Source organism: Pygoscelis adeliae, unplaced genomic scaffold (assembly GCF_000699105.1).
Source record: "Pygoscelis adeliae isolate BGI_AS28 unplaced genomic scaffold, ASM69910v1 Scaffold45, whole genome shotgun sequence".
Classification (NCBI taxonomy): Eukaryota; Metazoa; Chordata; class Aves; order Sphenisciformes; family Spheniscidae; genus Pygoscelis; species Pygoscelis adeliae.
The window spans coordinates 7729672-7746388 of NW_008825114.1; the positions used below are offsets into that span (position 1 = coordinate 7729672).

The 16717-nt window shown below is 39.7% G+C and overlaps 1 protein-coding gene across 1 annotated transcript in view; it reads left to right on the forward strand.

Moving 5' to 3' along the window:
* Positions 1-16717, forward strand: part of TRPM6 (transient receptor potential cation channel, subfamily M, member 6) — an 81626-nt gene that overhangs the window by 41851 nt on the left and 23058 nt on the right. Inside the window, exons 19-26 of the mRNA XM_009328173.1 lie at positions 2269-2403; positions 3438-3566; positions 5634-5885; positions 6851-7025; positions 8631-8745; positions 10459-10658; positions 13002-13134; positions 14889-16089. Coding sequence (XP_009326448.1) covers positions 2269-2403; positions 3438-3566; positions 5634-5885; positions 6851-7025; positions 8631-8745; positions 10459-10658; positions 13002-13134; positions 14889-16089 — 2340 coding nt within the window. The remainder of the gene's footprint in view (positions 1-2268; positions 2404-3437; positions 3567-5633; positions 5886-6850; positions 7026-8630; positions 8746-10458; positions 10659-13001; positions 13135-14888; positions 16090-16717) is intronic.

The window sequence follows — 16717 nt, forward strand, 5'->3', positions numbered from 1 at the left end:
CTTTCCAACTCACTCCTTCCTCCTGCCCTGCCTGGCCAGTAGCCTCTGCCCTGCATCTCACCTGCCATTTGCTTTTAGTCTCTCCTTGAGATTTTGTTTCCTGAATTACATCATAGCCCTTCCAGAGGTCTAGCTCCTGCCCCCCTTGTTGAAAAACAGGGTATCTCTACTTCTGCATCGCTTGAGCCTAGTAGAGATGCCATTTAAAGCACAAGAGAAGCACTGTGCTTTTGGTTTAGTCACCTGAACTGAGTCCTGAAACACTCTGCAGGGACCTGTGGTTGCAAAAAGTCCTTCTTAGGCCTGTCTATGGAGAGTCTTCAGCATAGGTGAAGTCTTTGCATTTTAAGATCTGAATTTCCCCAGACTTCTGCTAGGCAGAATTGCCTGTCCTTTCTTTTTCTCATTCTCCACAAAGCGTTCCTTGAACTGAAAATTTCCAGATGTTTTCAGTCTGAGGTAGACACGGAGAATTTCCATCCAAAATGGTAAATATTGGTGAGGTGCTAAGCAATGACAACAGGATTGTCAAGTGAGAGCTCTCAGGCAATCTTTTTTGCTCTCCTCTGTTTATCTTACAGCAGATAAGCATTGTAGATTGCTTGGGACCTTCACAGTTAACTTTCAATTAGTGTAAAATAAAAGACAGCGGATTGTTGTTGAGGGCTGTTGCAGCAGCATGGTAGGCCTGTCAATGCCACACTTGTGTTTTCTCTCTCTGATGCAGAAAAATGCTCAAAGCCGTTATCTCCTGCGGTGCTGTCTAATATAGTCAGTTCAAAAATGCTTTTTATGGGGTTAGGTAACAGCTATGGTACAGAGGACAGGACAATTGTAATTATTTGCAGCAGGACCACCCCTGCAGTCTGGTAGAAGGCAACACAGCAATGTGTGTAAGCACTTTTCTGACCTGCCTCAGACAGGGCTGCTTCCTTCCTACGCTAGCAATAAGCTTAACTTCTGATTTTATCTAATATAGAGCGTTGTTTAAAACAAAAGGCCAAGCTACTGCTTTTTCTTAAATACTCTGGTATGAAATATTATAGAAAAATACACAGAACATTCAACAGTGTACATGTGCCATATAGAGCATCTTTCACACACAGTCATAAATTCCAGTGACTTGCTGCAGCTGGAAATTGCGCTCTTTCAGGGGACAAATTCTCTGCTTCACCTTGGAGGTTCTGATGGTAATGCATTGGGATGATTCTGTATACCAAATTCTCTGGTTTAGCACTTTTCTGAGTCTAATGTGGTGAAAAATAATGCTTTCCCCTGATAACCCAAGGAAATGTTGTGTAGTAGGGATAAATATGTCACATAAAAAGTGCTATACTGCAGATGCCTAGTAGCAGTGAGTGTTAGCATTGATATTAGCCAAAGCAATTGGCCAGCATTGAAACAAAACTTAACAAGGTAGTGTGGCCCAGCTATTAGCTATTTATAGTTCCCCCAGGCCTCCCTCCTTCATCTCTGAAAACTCCTTTCAGCACCTTCTGGTTTTGTCAGTTGCTCACTGCTGTGTGTATGCAGCTCTTCTTAGGCGTCAGCGGCAATCAGATATTTCTACTTTCAGAGGGCTACTCGGACAAGTGTCAAACTCTGGATACACAATCAAGTGTATTTACTTTTTTGGTTTTTTGTTTTTATTTTACTGAAGATACTAAAGAAGTTACCTGTATTTTTTATAGGTAGATCTTTATAAGAGAGTGCTTATTTCATCCTCATCTTCTAATCAGGCATACAGTACATCAAAACCAGCAATTAGATTCTGTATTTAGAATTTTACTGTGCTGACATTTTCTGTGCAACTGTATACATGAGCGGAAATGTGATGCTCATTCCCTTATTTCACAATGTGCCACAGTTGTCATTGGAGTTCTAGCTAACACAGTTATGTCATACTGGGAGTTGTTATTTATCTGTATTTCACAGATGGGGAAAGTGGGACACAGAGCGGTTAAGTGACTTTGCTTAAAGACTTAAAGAAATGTGTGGCAGAAACAGGAGTGAATTCAGGTCTGCTGATGCCCGGTCCACTGCCTGTAGTCATAAGAGCAAGCTCTAAATGAGTATTTATAGTGGAAAAGTGTGCATGTTAATTATTGCAAATGAGATGATTGTAACCAGACAAAATGAAGGTACAGTAATGGTTTGTATATTCAGAACAAAGCTTAAACATCTGTGCCTGTCTTCCCTCTGACATGACACAACTTTGCAATCATAGACCATGGTTTCCTACTTTTAAAATGCTGTTTCCTTTTAAAGAAAGATTATGATGTGGAGAAGATTGCTCAGAAGTCTGATGAAAGCCAAGTAGACGGTGGCCAAGGAAACCTGCCTGGCACTAGGAAAATCTATGAGTTCTACAACGCACCAATTGTCAAGTTCTGGTTTCACACGGTTGGTCATCATGCTAGAACTCAGATTGCCAAAATCCTCCTTTGATCTGATCCTTCCAATACTGCTTGATGCTGCTTTTACATTACCTAGCATGGATTTGCAGCCACTTAGTGGTGGGGGTGGATGGGAAGACATTGGAATATTTCTCTCAGAATGAAGTGAAAAGTTTTTCTGCTAAAATCGTGCAGCTGCATTTAAAAAAAAAAAAAAAGAGAAAAAAATTATAAGGAACTAAAGAAAAACCTGAGCACAGCTTTTTACAGTAGTTAATTGCACATGTAGAGATAGCTTTGAAGCTGGCCTTAAATACCTTAAATAGCTCACAGATATTCGTGTCCCTTTCTTTAGGAACTGTTTCTGAAGGAATGAATATTAATCTGTAGGAGATAATTTGCTGTAGAGAAATATGCATTTATTAAATCAATTCTAGTAACTAACCCTGTGTCAGTAGAGTTTAGGATATTTAAGATCAGGCTGCCTGTTGGGTCAGACCACCATGTACATAAACTGTCACTCCTTTAACAGTGTGTCGTTAACTGCTTTATAGGTTGTTAATCTATTATCTCAGATATGTTTATAGCGTGTTAAAGTATGTGCTTTCCGCTTGATAATGTTCCTCCTGTGTTTTGGAAGGCACTGATTAACCAGCAGTGATTCACATAGCTTTGAGAATGGTTACCTGCTCCTACAGAAGGTTAGGATAAAAACATAGCACTACCTTTACATTCCAGTAACAATGTGCAGATAAAATAGTCTGTCTCGTATATGGGTTTGGGGCCTAGGTGAACATGTGCTGCAATAGTTCGTCTTCTGCTCTCATTTTTTCAGCACTAAAGCGCCAATTTCCAAATGGTGTTTAAGGATATTCCCGTAAAAAATACTTTGGAGGACTGGAGGAAAGCTTTTGGGCTCAAAAATCTGACAGTGCCCCAGTAGTTTGAATACATATAGTCAGGCTAATCACCTGTTAATATGTTTGCAGAAATCTGTTAGAGATTTTTGTGCATATGGATTATATACCCTCTGTTTTGTAGATGGCGTACATGGCGTTCCTCATGCTCTTCACTTACACTGTGTTGGTGAAGATGGAACCAAGACCGAGTGTGCAAGAGTGGCTTGTTATCATTTATATTTTCAGCACTGCTATTGAAAAAGTCAGGGAGGTAAGATTTTCCATTCACACTTCTCATCTATAGTGGGTATATTATAAACCAGAGAATACCATAAACTGAAGAATGCCAAATCCTGCATTCTTTTTGTAGAGAATTTAGCAGAGGAAAGAATTATACAGGGCATTTATTTCTGAGAAGTCTTTTTATTTGAAGACCAGTACTTGGGCTTTGAAAATGCATCTTAAAGTTTGTCCTTAAATCTCTATTTTTCTGTGTAAAGTCAGTGGTAATGTGCAGGTTGCTTGAGAGTGATTGTGCTGAATTGAGATTTGGAGCCCTGATGTAGGCACCTGTTTCTTAATTTTTTTGAGTGGACCATTGGATTTCTTATGACGAATATGGAATTTGTCTTTAGATATTTACTTTGAGTGTGGACATTGTTGTTGATTAATAGGTGTTATGCGTAGGATGATCTATGGCTTTCCATCAAGTCTAACTGACCAACTGATCAACTTTTAATGCTGGACTCATTGAGCATGGAAAAATGATATTCCAATGAAAATTAATCACAATTATTTGCAGTTGATTAGATCTGAGCTTCTGAACACAACTTGCACTCCAAACCTGAGGTTGGGGATAAATGCAGCTATGTATTTCCCAAATTATTGCATCTGATCGGACATATCTTCACTGTAGAGTCGGCACATAGTAAACAATAGTAGTGTGAATTGTCTTGTATATGACATTTGAAATGCTGTACTTTTAGAGGAATAAAACTGCAAAAAAGCAGTCACACTTCTGTGTGAAGGATGCTGTTCCAACAGATCACTCAGAAGACTGCGACATCAGAACGAGAGGTGAAGGATTTCAAGGGGCAGCAGAAATGCTGAGAATATATTGAAGCTTGGATAAACATAGAAGTTCTGTGGCTGCATGAGATAAAATTAAGAAAAATCTATGCAAGGATTGTCTAATTGAGAAAAAATTTGTGGAATAGCAAGCACTTTGGAAATCACTGTTGTGCTGTTGCATTGTGTTGATGGTGGGACAGTGGAAACATCAGCTCTTCTTTCTAGCATTAAAATTCATTGGAGACTTTGAAATTCATGTCTTCTACTTGATTTTCTTTGTCCATGTACTAGTTCTGGTCTGCTGGCAAAGACTTTGTAGGACACCGTGTCTTACACGTGCAGCTAATTAACTGCTGAGGGCCTTGTTATATATAACTGCAAACCTCTATTTCTCTAGATTGTATCAACTAATTGTTAAAGCCTTAGGCCCTGATCCTGCAACTAGTTCCTCATGTGAGTTAGTCCAGCTGAATTTAGTAGGATCACTTGTTTACATTAATGTGTTCATATGCGTAAATTCTTGCAGGATCAGGGTGTAACATTTCAAAATCTCTCCATTGCTTGGTACTTATCAGTATGATCTTACATAGCACTGCATAATTGGCCTCACTTGGTCAATGTGCAAAGGTTTTATTTATGGCCTCCCAAAGATTCCACTTCACACATTTGCTCAGTGAAGCTTAAAATCCCTTTGGGGCACCTCACAGTTCAAGGAGTGAACGTTTCATTCTTTACCTTGCTAGTTGCCAGCACTCCTTTTTTTAGCATGTCCTTGGTGGAATACAAGGATCTTTCTTTATATTTTCAGTCTGAAATAAAAGGCATTATTAGTTATTTTCCCATCAGCAAGGTTAGGTTGGTACTTTGCATGACTTAGGGGCTTTTGAAAGGGCTGTTGCGAGTCATGACCATTCCTCTAGAAAATGCTTGTTAATTTATAATGATAGGTATGCATAACAGTTCTATACTGGCTGCTCTTTTCTGCTGAGGAACGTGCTCTTTAGTGAATGGGTTCAGGCTCAGAATCCATTTTTCCTTAGGAAGAGCTATCCTATTTGGTGTCGCATACTTGAGCAATACGGCACTATAGATTAAGTACAAACCTTAATTAATGGTGAATGGCAATATGCAGTACATGGGCCTGCAAAAAGAAAAAGAATTATACATTCCCAAATATCATGAAACAGTTCAGACAGAAAAGGTTAAAGAATATATCTGTGACTTTAATGGAGTTTCTTTGGTTTTTTTTTCCTCACATTCTACTCAGGTATTTATCTCAGAACCTGGAAAATTCCGCCAAAAAGTGAAGGTGTGGATTTATGAATACTGGAATTTTACTGATTCTATAGCAATCATCCTGTTCATGATTGGTTTTGGCTTGCGCTGGTCCGACCCCCCTGTTCAAACTGCAGGGAGGCTACTTTACTGCTTGGATATAATATTTTGGTATGCTCGGCTCCTTGATCTTTTTGCTGTAAATCAGCATGCTGGCCCATACCTGACAATGATTGGGAAGATGGTAAGTATTATGCTTTGGAACAATATTTTTGTAGTTAAGGCATCTGTTGAGGAACGTGTAAAGCTCATAAGTGACAGAAAAGAATGATGGTCAAAGGGGAGGTCATCTAACAATTCATAGTGAATGTATTACCTGAAAATACCACTTTCTTTTTCTGTTTGTGAGTTGACTGACATAATCAGATTTCCGTTCTCTCTAATTTATTCATTATTTGAATTTATTCACAAAAGCTATTTTTGCTTCATTCCTTAGAGAAGGGTTGCATTTGAGTTGAGTTTCTGATCCAGCTTGATAATAGGAGAAAGAAAAATCACTGTCTCTTGCAGTTGGGCTCACTACTATAGATAATTCCCCTAGCTCTTGGAAACTGTCTCATTATTATTTTACATTTTGATTCAAATAATTATATCCCATTTTAGCAGGCAAAATTTCTCTGAGATCAAAGTTAATTTTTTTTCTCTTTTGGTATAAGAACTGCTGCTGAACTACTGCCTAGTCTTGAGGGACATCTGCAGATTCCCACTGTAATTTCCCTCGGTTATTGGGAACTATCTTATTAATACTTTTATATTCTGTCTTGCATAGTAATTCTGATTCAGTGTTAGAAGGCAAAATCATTTTCACTGCTATTCCTTGTTCTCAGTTTGGAAAAAATACCACTGAGGAAAAGCACCATCATAAGGTCTCTGCATTTTTCAAATCTTGCTTAAGATCTTAAGAGGGACTTGAGAGGCAAGTAGGACTTGTGGCCTTTTTGGTCCAGGTTAACTTTAACTTCTATAAAATACCTGGGTAGTCCAAGTCATAAAACTAAGATATTTTTATTTTCTCCAGCATATTAGATTATTAGCCCTGTTTTTATATTCTGATTTGTAAAAGCAGTGATTGATACTCATCTCTAAAATGTATGTCTCCTTTACATATAATTAACAGGGCTAATTCTTTCATGCAAACATGTCTTCCAGACAGCAAACATGTTCTATATTGTGGTCATGATGGCCATAGTCCTGTTGAGTTTTGGAGTGTCACGAAAGGCAATCCTTTCACCAGAGGAGCCTCCTTCTTGGACTCTGGCACGAGATATTGTATTTCAACCCTACTGGATGATGTTTGGTGAGGTCTATGCTGGAGAAATAGATGGTAGGTAATTTTCACAGTACAGCTCAACAGCTTAAATTAAATATGTGCAGAAACACGTCCACTTTGGCCTACTAGAGTTTTGACCACATATGGAGTCTGGTCTTTCTCAAACAATTTTGATTCTAGTGTACATATGTCCTGTATGAATAAAGGTGAGAATATTAGTTTCTTAGTTAAAAATAAAGATTAAGCTTTAAAACCTTCAAATCTAGCTTTTCAAATTAAGTATATTGCAAAGCTTGTAGCAAAGCACATAGGAACTAATACTAAGCTAGTTCATGGTCAGGGGATCTGGCAGTGAAATGAATTTCCAATTAGGTGAATCCAAAGCTGCTGATCTGTTGGAGAAAAGACTACAAAGTTGCCTTAAAGGAAGAAAGAATAAAGGGGAAACAAAAAAGAAAAAATAAGAAAGAAAAATTATTTTTCACCACAATAAGTAAGAGTTACCTGACATCATCCTTAAACAGATAAACCAGTTGAACATAGAAAAAATAGAATCAATCAATGTAAATAGGAAAAATGTTATATCTTGATTATGGCTTTGACCTTGTCTCAGTAAGAGAGAAGAACCAAGCACTCAAGGAGATATATCAGCATACAGATGGAAGGCATTCTCATGCTGCTAAGTGATGGGTACAAGTAAAACAGTCCCTAAAATAGGAAAGTAGATATGCAAATAGATACAGATATTTAAGATACATAGTTCAGCATAGACCTGATTCACTAAAATAATTTAAGATGTTGCATCCATTATTATTGCTGAAACAGTCACATGATGGCTATGTATTTTGGTTATATAAGTCAAAATTCTTTTAATGAAAGCACTGTTAAGTTTCACAGTTTAATCCATTTAATCACTTATTAATGCTAAACCTTTAGAAATTTGACACTTCCCAAATAAAGCTATGATTTCTCTAATGACTCTTTATGCTGTGGAATATGTCCTGAATTTAGGGCTGCTGCCTTATAAATGTGTTTTAAAATTTCCTCAAAGGTGTAAAATTTGATTAAAAATTATAAAGACTGAAAAGTATTTATTTTGACAATTTACAAACATTAAGAGGGATCCCTTAATTTCTGTGATTTGTTACTTCATTTCACAAATATTCATAGCCATATATCCTTTTGCACATGAGTTAATACGATCTTACTGAAGCTTCAAAGGAATAACACTCCAGTACTGATAAAGCAACCTTTGTGCTGTATCCTTTTCACAGTGGAGTCAGTGAAAGCTTTGCTTTAAAGATCAAAGATTGGGATTTCAGTTTACTTGAGTGTGTGCCATCTCCCAAATACATTTCAGCTGCATCATCTTTTCCCTTAACAAAAAGTCAGGGTGACTGGCTTAAGAACTGATACATATGAAATGCTGTCTACAGCTTCTGAATTGCAATGGAAACTGTAGGGCAGTAGCATCATGAAGCGGTCTCAGATCTCCTTTACATGGAGGTAGACCTTTTAGTTGGAAATTTAGTAATGTGTCTCCGTGAAAGTAACAAAGACTATTCTGTTTCTTGCTGGGGCAAATGAGGAGCACATGCCATTGCTGTGCTCTGCTCTGATTTCCGTGCTAACCATGCTCTGTATGTCCTTCACTTTCAGTCTGCGAAACCAATGAAGACTGTCCTCCTGGCTCCTTCCTCACGCCGTTCCTCCAAGCTGTCTACCTCTTTGTGCAGTACATCATCATGGTCAACTTGCTTATTGCTTTCTTTAAGTAGGTACCATGGTATATTCCTGCAAAAGCAAAAGCAACTAATAGATGTTCTGCCAACACTTCCGCAAAAACCTTTCACCAAAAATGCCCCAGCAGGGGCATGTTGATGGTGGTTGTTACCCCACCTTCCATGGGGGTCCAGTGAATAAAAAAAGAATGGTGGAAATAAGAGGGTAGGAGGAAGGGGATGGTTAGCAGACGCCTAAACTGTTTTGCCATTTAAACACAGACTCTGAAACTGGACAACTCCAGTTGGCAAATAAGCAACATTAATTCAGCTCTGAAATAATTTGTCCTTTGTCCCTAGAAGTTGTATTTGTTGTGCTGAGAGCCTGTATAATGTTCATCATAGGGTAGCTCAAGATTTAAATTGGCAGATAAGTGGAGAAGGTATTCAAGGGAAGAGGATAATGACTTTGTAGGAGCATGCTCTTCCTTCGGGAAATAATTTGAAAATTCCTGTTGTTTGGTGCAATTTGATATGTTCTAGATTGAAATCTAACTGTAGTGTTTTTCACTATCTGCCTTTTAATGTCTGCTGCAGAGTAGGAAGGGTCTTTATAGTAATTCTACAGTAATTCATAGTAATTCTGTAGTAATTAATCAGTGTCTTTATAGTAATTCTAACCTTTCAAGATTTAACAGGAAAACTGTTGTAGTGGATCCAGTTCTGTAAATATTAGTAAAGAGCAATCTAACCCATGTAGTTAATTATTTTTTTCCTAGAGTTCTAGTATTTCTGGGGAAGAAAAAGTCAGCTGTAGGTTAAAAAAATTTCAAATGAAGAAATGTGGTGATTAATATTCAAGAAAACTGAATGATCAAAACTCATTCTATTCCCACTTCCAATTAGAAATCCCTTTCGTGAAATTGTGGCAAGGCATCATTTTTTTTTTTTTTAATACACAGCTGTGAAATTGTAATTTGAATTATTTCTAGATTTAAACCTTCAGCAATGATGATATGTTAAATCTTCTGCCTAGTGATTTGATTGTTCCAGAAGTGGGACCAAAAATGGGTATGAGCAATATATTTAATTATGCTCCCAGGAGCAAAGCTGATGTTTTTGTGATTATATACTGGATGTGTGGTATGATGGTGCAGCTGAAATTACAGTGCCAGAGACCACAAAGTTGCTTGCCTGTACTTGGGTCTATGATAGTGGATACGGGAAATTATTCACTGCAACAACAGTCACGTTTAGTAATATTATGGCTCCAAAGAGTACCCTGCAGAAGAATTGCTCGTGTAGCTGCTTCTTGCATCAAGTATTTTGTTTAGGGGGAGTGCACTGAGAAGCAGCAGAACCGTTTTGTTAACACTCTTGCCTTATCCTGACTCCTACATTTAATCCAATCCAAAGAGGCAGACAATGTTGAATTCTCAGTTAGGCTATATATTAAAGTTTAAATAATCTGGCTGAGATTTCAAAGCCACTTCAGGGATATTTTTTGCCCAGTTCCCATTAATGTGAATGGGAATTGGATCTCCAAATCCGTTAGGCAGCTTTGAAGATCTCATTCTCAGTGCACTAGCTGCAGGCACATGCTGCTGCTTTGTTAAATGAAAGTTGCTAAGCTGATTTACCTCACTGGAGAGATGGGACTTTTCTTCAGTGTCAAATTAGATCTGTAGACAAGCATCTTGTGCTGTCTTGGGAATATTCCTCACGGGAGTGTTTTACCCTCCTTCCCCCTCTATCTCCCTTCTCAGTAATGTTTATTATGATTTGAAATCCATATCGAACAAGCTCTGGAAGTACAATCGGTACCGCTACATTATGACCTACCATGAGAAGCCATGGCTGCCTCCACCTTTCATCCTTCTGAGCCACATTGGACTTCTGATAAACCGCATCTTCCACCATCGGCCACCAAATGAGCTGGATCAAGAGGAAGGCGATGTTGGACTAAGTAAGCAGAGCTAAGCTGGGGACAAAAATAACTCATGAGGAATGTTTTGCTATCCTCCCATCATTTTGTAGCTCAGTTCGTCAAAAAAAAAAAAAAAGAGATCCTCTGGGTAGGAGGCTGGTTTTATTTGCAAAACTGAATTTAACCTGCCTGCCTGAGAACTCTTGTAGGAAAAAGCGACTGGGGGAATGCTTTGCTTTGTATTTGGCTTTTGCTCTGCTACATACTGTGCATCAGTCAAGTTACATCACAATTCTGAGCTGAAATAAAGGGACAGCAGCTTTTTCTGCTGATGTAGGATAGAATAGGCTTATTTTGAAATACTAGAGGTATACATTTCTGTACATTTGTCCTGAAAAGACAAACAAATTCCTTTTTAATTGCCCAGAGAAAGTAGCCGCAGAGCTCAAAGACAGAGGAGATCCAGTGATGGCAGATGCAGAGAGAGGCATAGGGGCCTCCCACCTCCTCACTACATCCTTCCCTTTGTGCACTGCCTCATCACTGCACCTTAACCCCACCTCCTTCACCCTTCCCAGCCTGGACTTCTCCATCCCAGGGTCCTTCCTAATGCCTCTTTAAGGTGATGCCAGTTCCCTGTCCCACTGTCACCAGCTCCTGCAGCTCTGCCAGGAGCAGCCCTGGCCATTGCGGGGAGGGGACCACAAGATGTTGGGATGGGAATGAATACTCAATCGTGGGGCTTGGTGATTGGTGGGGTGAGGCAAGGGGATGGGGAGGAGGAGAGACTGGTGGCTGTAACCTTATCTAAAAAAACATTGGGGAACATTGGCACATGGTATTATACAGCCTCATCCTTTTTGGTGCAACATACATCCTGGACACCTAGTAAAAGAGGTGAGCAGACCCTGCCTAGGTTATGCTTCACTTAGGATTTTCTCTGCTGAACATGAATCCCTGAAGATACCTGGCACACTCACAGGTGGTTACAGAGTTAAAAAATGGGCTTAACTAATCAATGCTGAGCCGCTTTACTGCTGCTCCCAGGCTCAGCTCCTCCATCATGACTGGATACATCAGCCTGCCTTTGAAGTACCACTGCTTACTTTATATGCAGTCACAGTATAAGTCACTGACATTGCATAGAGGATGTCTTGCTTGTAAGATGCATTAGGCACAAGAAAAACTGAAACACTGCTTAGCACATCTAAAAGTCCTTGGATAGAAGAGGGCTCATGCGTTGCGTACACTTCTCTCAGAAAGGGACTTTTTTCCTGTTTATGTACCTTTGTGTCCCTTTTCTGTATGCCTGTGCATTGCTTGATAAGTTTCTTCTACTTAAAGTTTGGTGTGGTTATAATTAACTGGTTTTAGTAATAAGGATCCAGTGCCACCCTGTGGAAAATCAATGAAAATACCAACATACAGAGAGTAAAATCTTGGAGGCAAGAACACAGGTGGGTTAGGGGGGAAAAGAGCCTAGGGAGGTGATCAGGTCTCATTTGGAGGGAGAGGGGGACCCCAGAACACTGCGGGGGGCTTCCCTGCTGAGCTGTGTGTTGCAACCGAGTACTACACACTTGTAGCAAACACTGCCACGTTGCTTGGCACAGATGCCCCCCTAGCAACTACAGTGAGGACTGGTATGTGAAAAAGGAAAGAAAAAAGGAGCTTGGAAGATGAGGAGTTTGGATCGGAGAAACAGCTTACCACCGTATGCATTTCTTCATGCTGACTTAAAAGCAATCTGTTCTCTCAGAAGTCTTGGTGTGCTAGAAGAATGGCATCATGAGAAGCCCAGTCTGTGGAGTTTTACACTTTTGAATGTGTTCTTTTTCACCCAGTAATCTTGCTTAATGTTTTATACATATGAACACATGAAGCAATTAGGTGAAAAAAAGCTTTGTAGCTTTGAGTATCTGAAAGGACTGTAAATTGTTATAGGTGACTAGTCCTAAATGAATGCCGGGACCAAATTATAGTGAAATCTTTTTAAGTCTTACACATCTATATCTAAGTCTTGTGAGTCACACTCTATATATATCCTATATAGCAAAATACAGGAAAAAGTTTGGGAGAAAATACATCTTTATGAGCAGCCATTTGGGTATGTACTTTTGAGGCTTTGAAAGGGAGTGCACTGCAATTTTTGTCAGTGTGGTTTTGCTGCCTGTCTAAGGAAAGATAAAAAACATGTTCACCTGTATTTGGCATGTTGAGTCTTTATATATAAGCCCAAATTAATGGAGTTAGGTCTAATTAATTCTTGTCAAGGGAGAGGGAGGAAACCTGTTCTGACAGTTTCCTTTTTTTCTCATGGATGCTTATAAACAATTGCATTTGTCAGCATGCTTCATACCATCTCCTATCTCCTTTGTTCAGAGCTGTACCTCAGTGATGAGGAGTTAAAGAAACTCCATGACTTTGAGGAACAGTGTGTGGAAAAATACTTTCATGAGAAGAACGAAAGCCTGAGTTCCAGTGACAGTGAAAGGATCCGTCTGACAACAGAAAGGTGTGTTTTGCTGCAGATTTGTGCTCATTGTATACATTTGTCATATAAAAAGACTTTGATAAGCTAATGCTTTTGGCCACTGTGAACATGAGGAGCAATAACATGCACAGGCCTTGCTAATTTGGTGGAAATGTCATGTGCCTGTTCGAACTGCATTGCAGGCCTGGCTGGGAAGCCTTGCTGGCAGAATTGCATCCCCAGATGTGTGCAGTGTGCAGGTGGTTAAAGTGGTACAGTAAAATGTTGCTCAGTTTCACTTTTGCAGACCAGGTAGCACCACGAAAACATGCCAGAGTACAGCATACAATACGTATTTTTATTTAAAGGCTTAGCAGTGTAGGAACACTGTGAGAATATTGCTTGTGATTGAGTATAACTGCTGTTTACAGAAATAACCGTATAACCATTGTAGCATTATCTGCAACCTAGTGTCTTGGTTTGCAAAATGTCAACACACAACTGTCAACGGGGTTTCAAAACTCTCAGTATTGGCCTAATTTAGCTCTCTATTGAAATCAGTGGCAAAGCTGCCATTAAGTTTAATGGGAAGAGTTAAAGAAAGTGAGCACTATAAAAAGTCTTACCGAATGCCAATACTGATTTCATCTAATAAATTTGTTTTGCCTAGAGAAAGATAGCCTCTTAATCTTTGCCTGTTCATAATCTTATTTTCTGCATACTAAAACAAAACACACAAGCAAAATTAATGTCCCCTGTAAAAGAAATAAAATAAGTAGCTTTGTTCAAAAGCTGCAGAATCGATTACAGCAAGAAGATTTCATTTAGTGGATAAATATAGATCTGGAAAGGAATTTTTTTCTGAGTGCAAAGGTGAGACACACTTCACAGCATTGCATAACATTAATACAAGAAATTAACTGAGATGAATAAAATATTTTGGAACACTGGTCTTTGATTTTATTCAGCTATTGGTTAACTACTACATCTTTTAGTTACTCAGTGACAAAGGAAAGGAGCAACTTTTGCATATTGCATGCAGCTAGTGTATCATTGTCTTGGTGATAGAGCACCAGAAAGAGTATCTTCAGGAAACACAAAGATAATGATTTGGTTAAAAAGATATCGTTCCAGGCCAAGAAGTTCTTGAACTGTTTACGGGGGATTTGAAGACCATAAAAAAAGGCTTTGCTTTTTGGGCAGTTGAATTTTGCCTGAAGATAACTGATGGCATCAGACATACAGAATCTGTTCCCAGAGGCCAAACAGGTTATTGGGAAGATCCTTTTCCCACCGGTCTCCAGTATTTGAGAAATGCAAGAGTATCTGTAGGTTTGTGTGAGCCTTGTCCTTCTCAAGCTTGCACAAGAAATGTAGAAATGCAGAACGACTGACTGACAAGGAGTGTACTTCACAGCATTTTACATTTACAGCAATAGCCAGTGCAGCATTTCCAAAGCTGTGTCCTTCTCTCCATGGTTCAGTAGTTCTATGGCAAGGAATGGACATGAGTAGGAAAACAGCAGTTTTTAAAATAGATACTACTTGAGCAAAAAGCCTGTTCCCTTAAAAGTCACTGGCTGTTGGCCCAGTAATCTGAATAACATGTTGTAAGTTTGGATGGGTTTTGTCAAATATAGATATTCATGGGAATGGAAGTCATCATTAAAAAAAAAAAAAGGGCTGTTTGAAACACTGACTTTTTGAAATGTGTTAATGGCTTCCTTCATCATCTGGCAAACAGAAGTAAAGATCTGTGTTTTGGTATTTTAATTGTCTTTTCTTTTTCCACCTAGAGTGGAAGAGATGTTTCTGCAGCTTAAAGAAGTGCATGAGAAGGTATTTTATATCAAGGAGTCTTTACTCTCCCTGGACAGCCAGCTAGGACATTTGCAAGACCTGTCTGCCTTGACAGTGGACATCCTGAAAGTGCTTTCAGCTGTAGACACCTTGCAGGTGGAAGAAGCCTTATTGGCTGACACAAAACATCAAACCTGTAGGAAGCTGCCCCATAGCTGGAGCAATGCGCTCTATTCCAAGACCTTGAGCAGCCTAGAGTGTTTGTATGACAAGAAGTACCGCTATTACAGCATGCCACCCTCTCTCTTACGGAGCCTGGTAAGGAGTCAGTGGCCATCAGACCACGTATTGAGGACTGAGACTAACAAGATGGTAGAAGACAGCTCTCGAAAGATAGAGATAGAAAGTGACACACTCACTTCAGGAGTATCCTCTGAGATGAAGTCAACCCCTAGATATGGACAATTTTTGTTGGTGCCCCCTGACCATCAGGGAGGGTCTTTCTCTGAGGATGTCACCTTAAATTTGTCCTTTTTAAGCACTCCTGCCAAGTACAGGGACGATGCATTTAGAGATGAACTGCAGAGTAGCATTGTGATGCAGCAAAACTTGCGGAGTGTCAGCCTCATTGGAAAAGAGCCAGAAGATTATCAATGGAGCCAGAGAGACTTTGTTATTCATTTGCCATCAGAAAAGACTAATGCCGTAGAAGCTGATCATCCTCTTGGTCTCCAGCCATCGCTGGATATTGAAGAGAGTGCAGCACCCTGCTGTGGTGACAGGGAAGAAACTGAAGGTGGTTATGTGAACTGGGGATTCTCTGAAGGTGATGAAAAAGGGGTTTTCAGCTCAAGGAAGAAACAAAAGAAGGCCCTGTGCATACATTCCACCTATAATCGTGACTGCAATTGCACAGGTAGTCCTCCCAGGCATGGCCAGATAAGAGAATCGAAGTCCTTCTCCTACAACTCCAACAGGTCACGTCACAGCAGCATCATCTCTCAGAACAAGCTAAAACGCAGCACCTCCTTCTGGGTCAGCCCACTCTGGAGGGACTGGAGTTTCTGCAGGAGCAACAGCTTACAGTCCCCTAAGAAAGAGAAAAGAGGGAAAACCTGCAAGGCCATAGGTAGTAATTATAAAACACTACACCTGTACAAGTATCTTTTACTGGGGAGCCGAAGACGTTATAAAAATGTTTCCTTTGCATCCAGGAGGTATTAGCTGCAGTTGAGGGTAGTAGCAGAGAGTCCAGAACTACTCCTTCACTTTCTTTGTGCTGGGTCTGACTGCTGTAGGGAGTTTCTGAAGTGTGAGTCGTATCCAAGCTGCACCACACCTGTGTATCAGCCACCCTGATTCTCCCCATCTTATGGGATCCCTGTGGCTGTGGCTACACAGCTGGTGTGACAGAGGGACTGTGCTCACTCAGGGGAAGTCTCCTGCCCTGGGGATCCAGTTCAGGAGTTGCAGGAGCCAAAATAAATCACACAATCCCTAAGAGATACATTAGTGGTATCATAGGTCAGATGGATGCATGGAGAATGAAGAGGTACACATTTTTGTAGCCAGTTTAAAACCCTCCCTGTCCACCACCAAGTTTGCTTACCAACAGGTAAAATACAGCAGATTCTAGTTCTAAGTATGAATAGTATGAGATGATGGATTACATTTGTTGGTTTATATCTTGTGATGGTGCACATCTTTGCACTGAACTGCATGAGTATTAGCTTTGGGTGTCACAAGTCTTTCTTCAGCTTGCTTTGGAGATCTACCAACTCTCAGTCTTATCAGATCTTCTCTTAGTAAACAAAAGCTCTGTAGC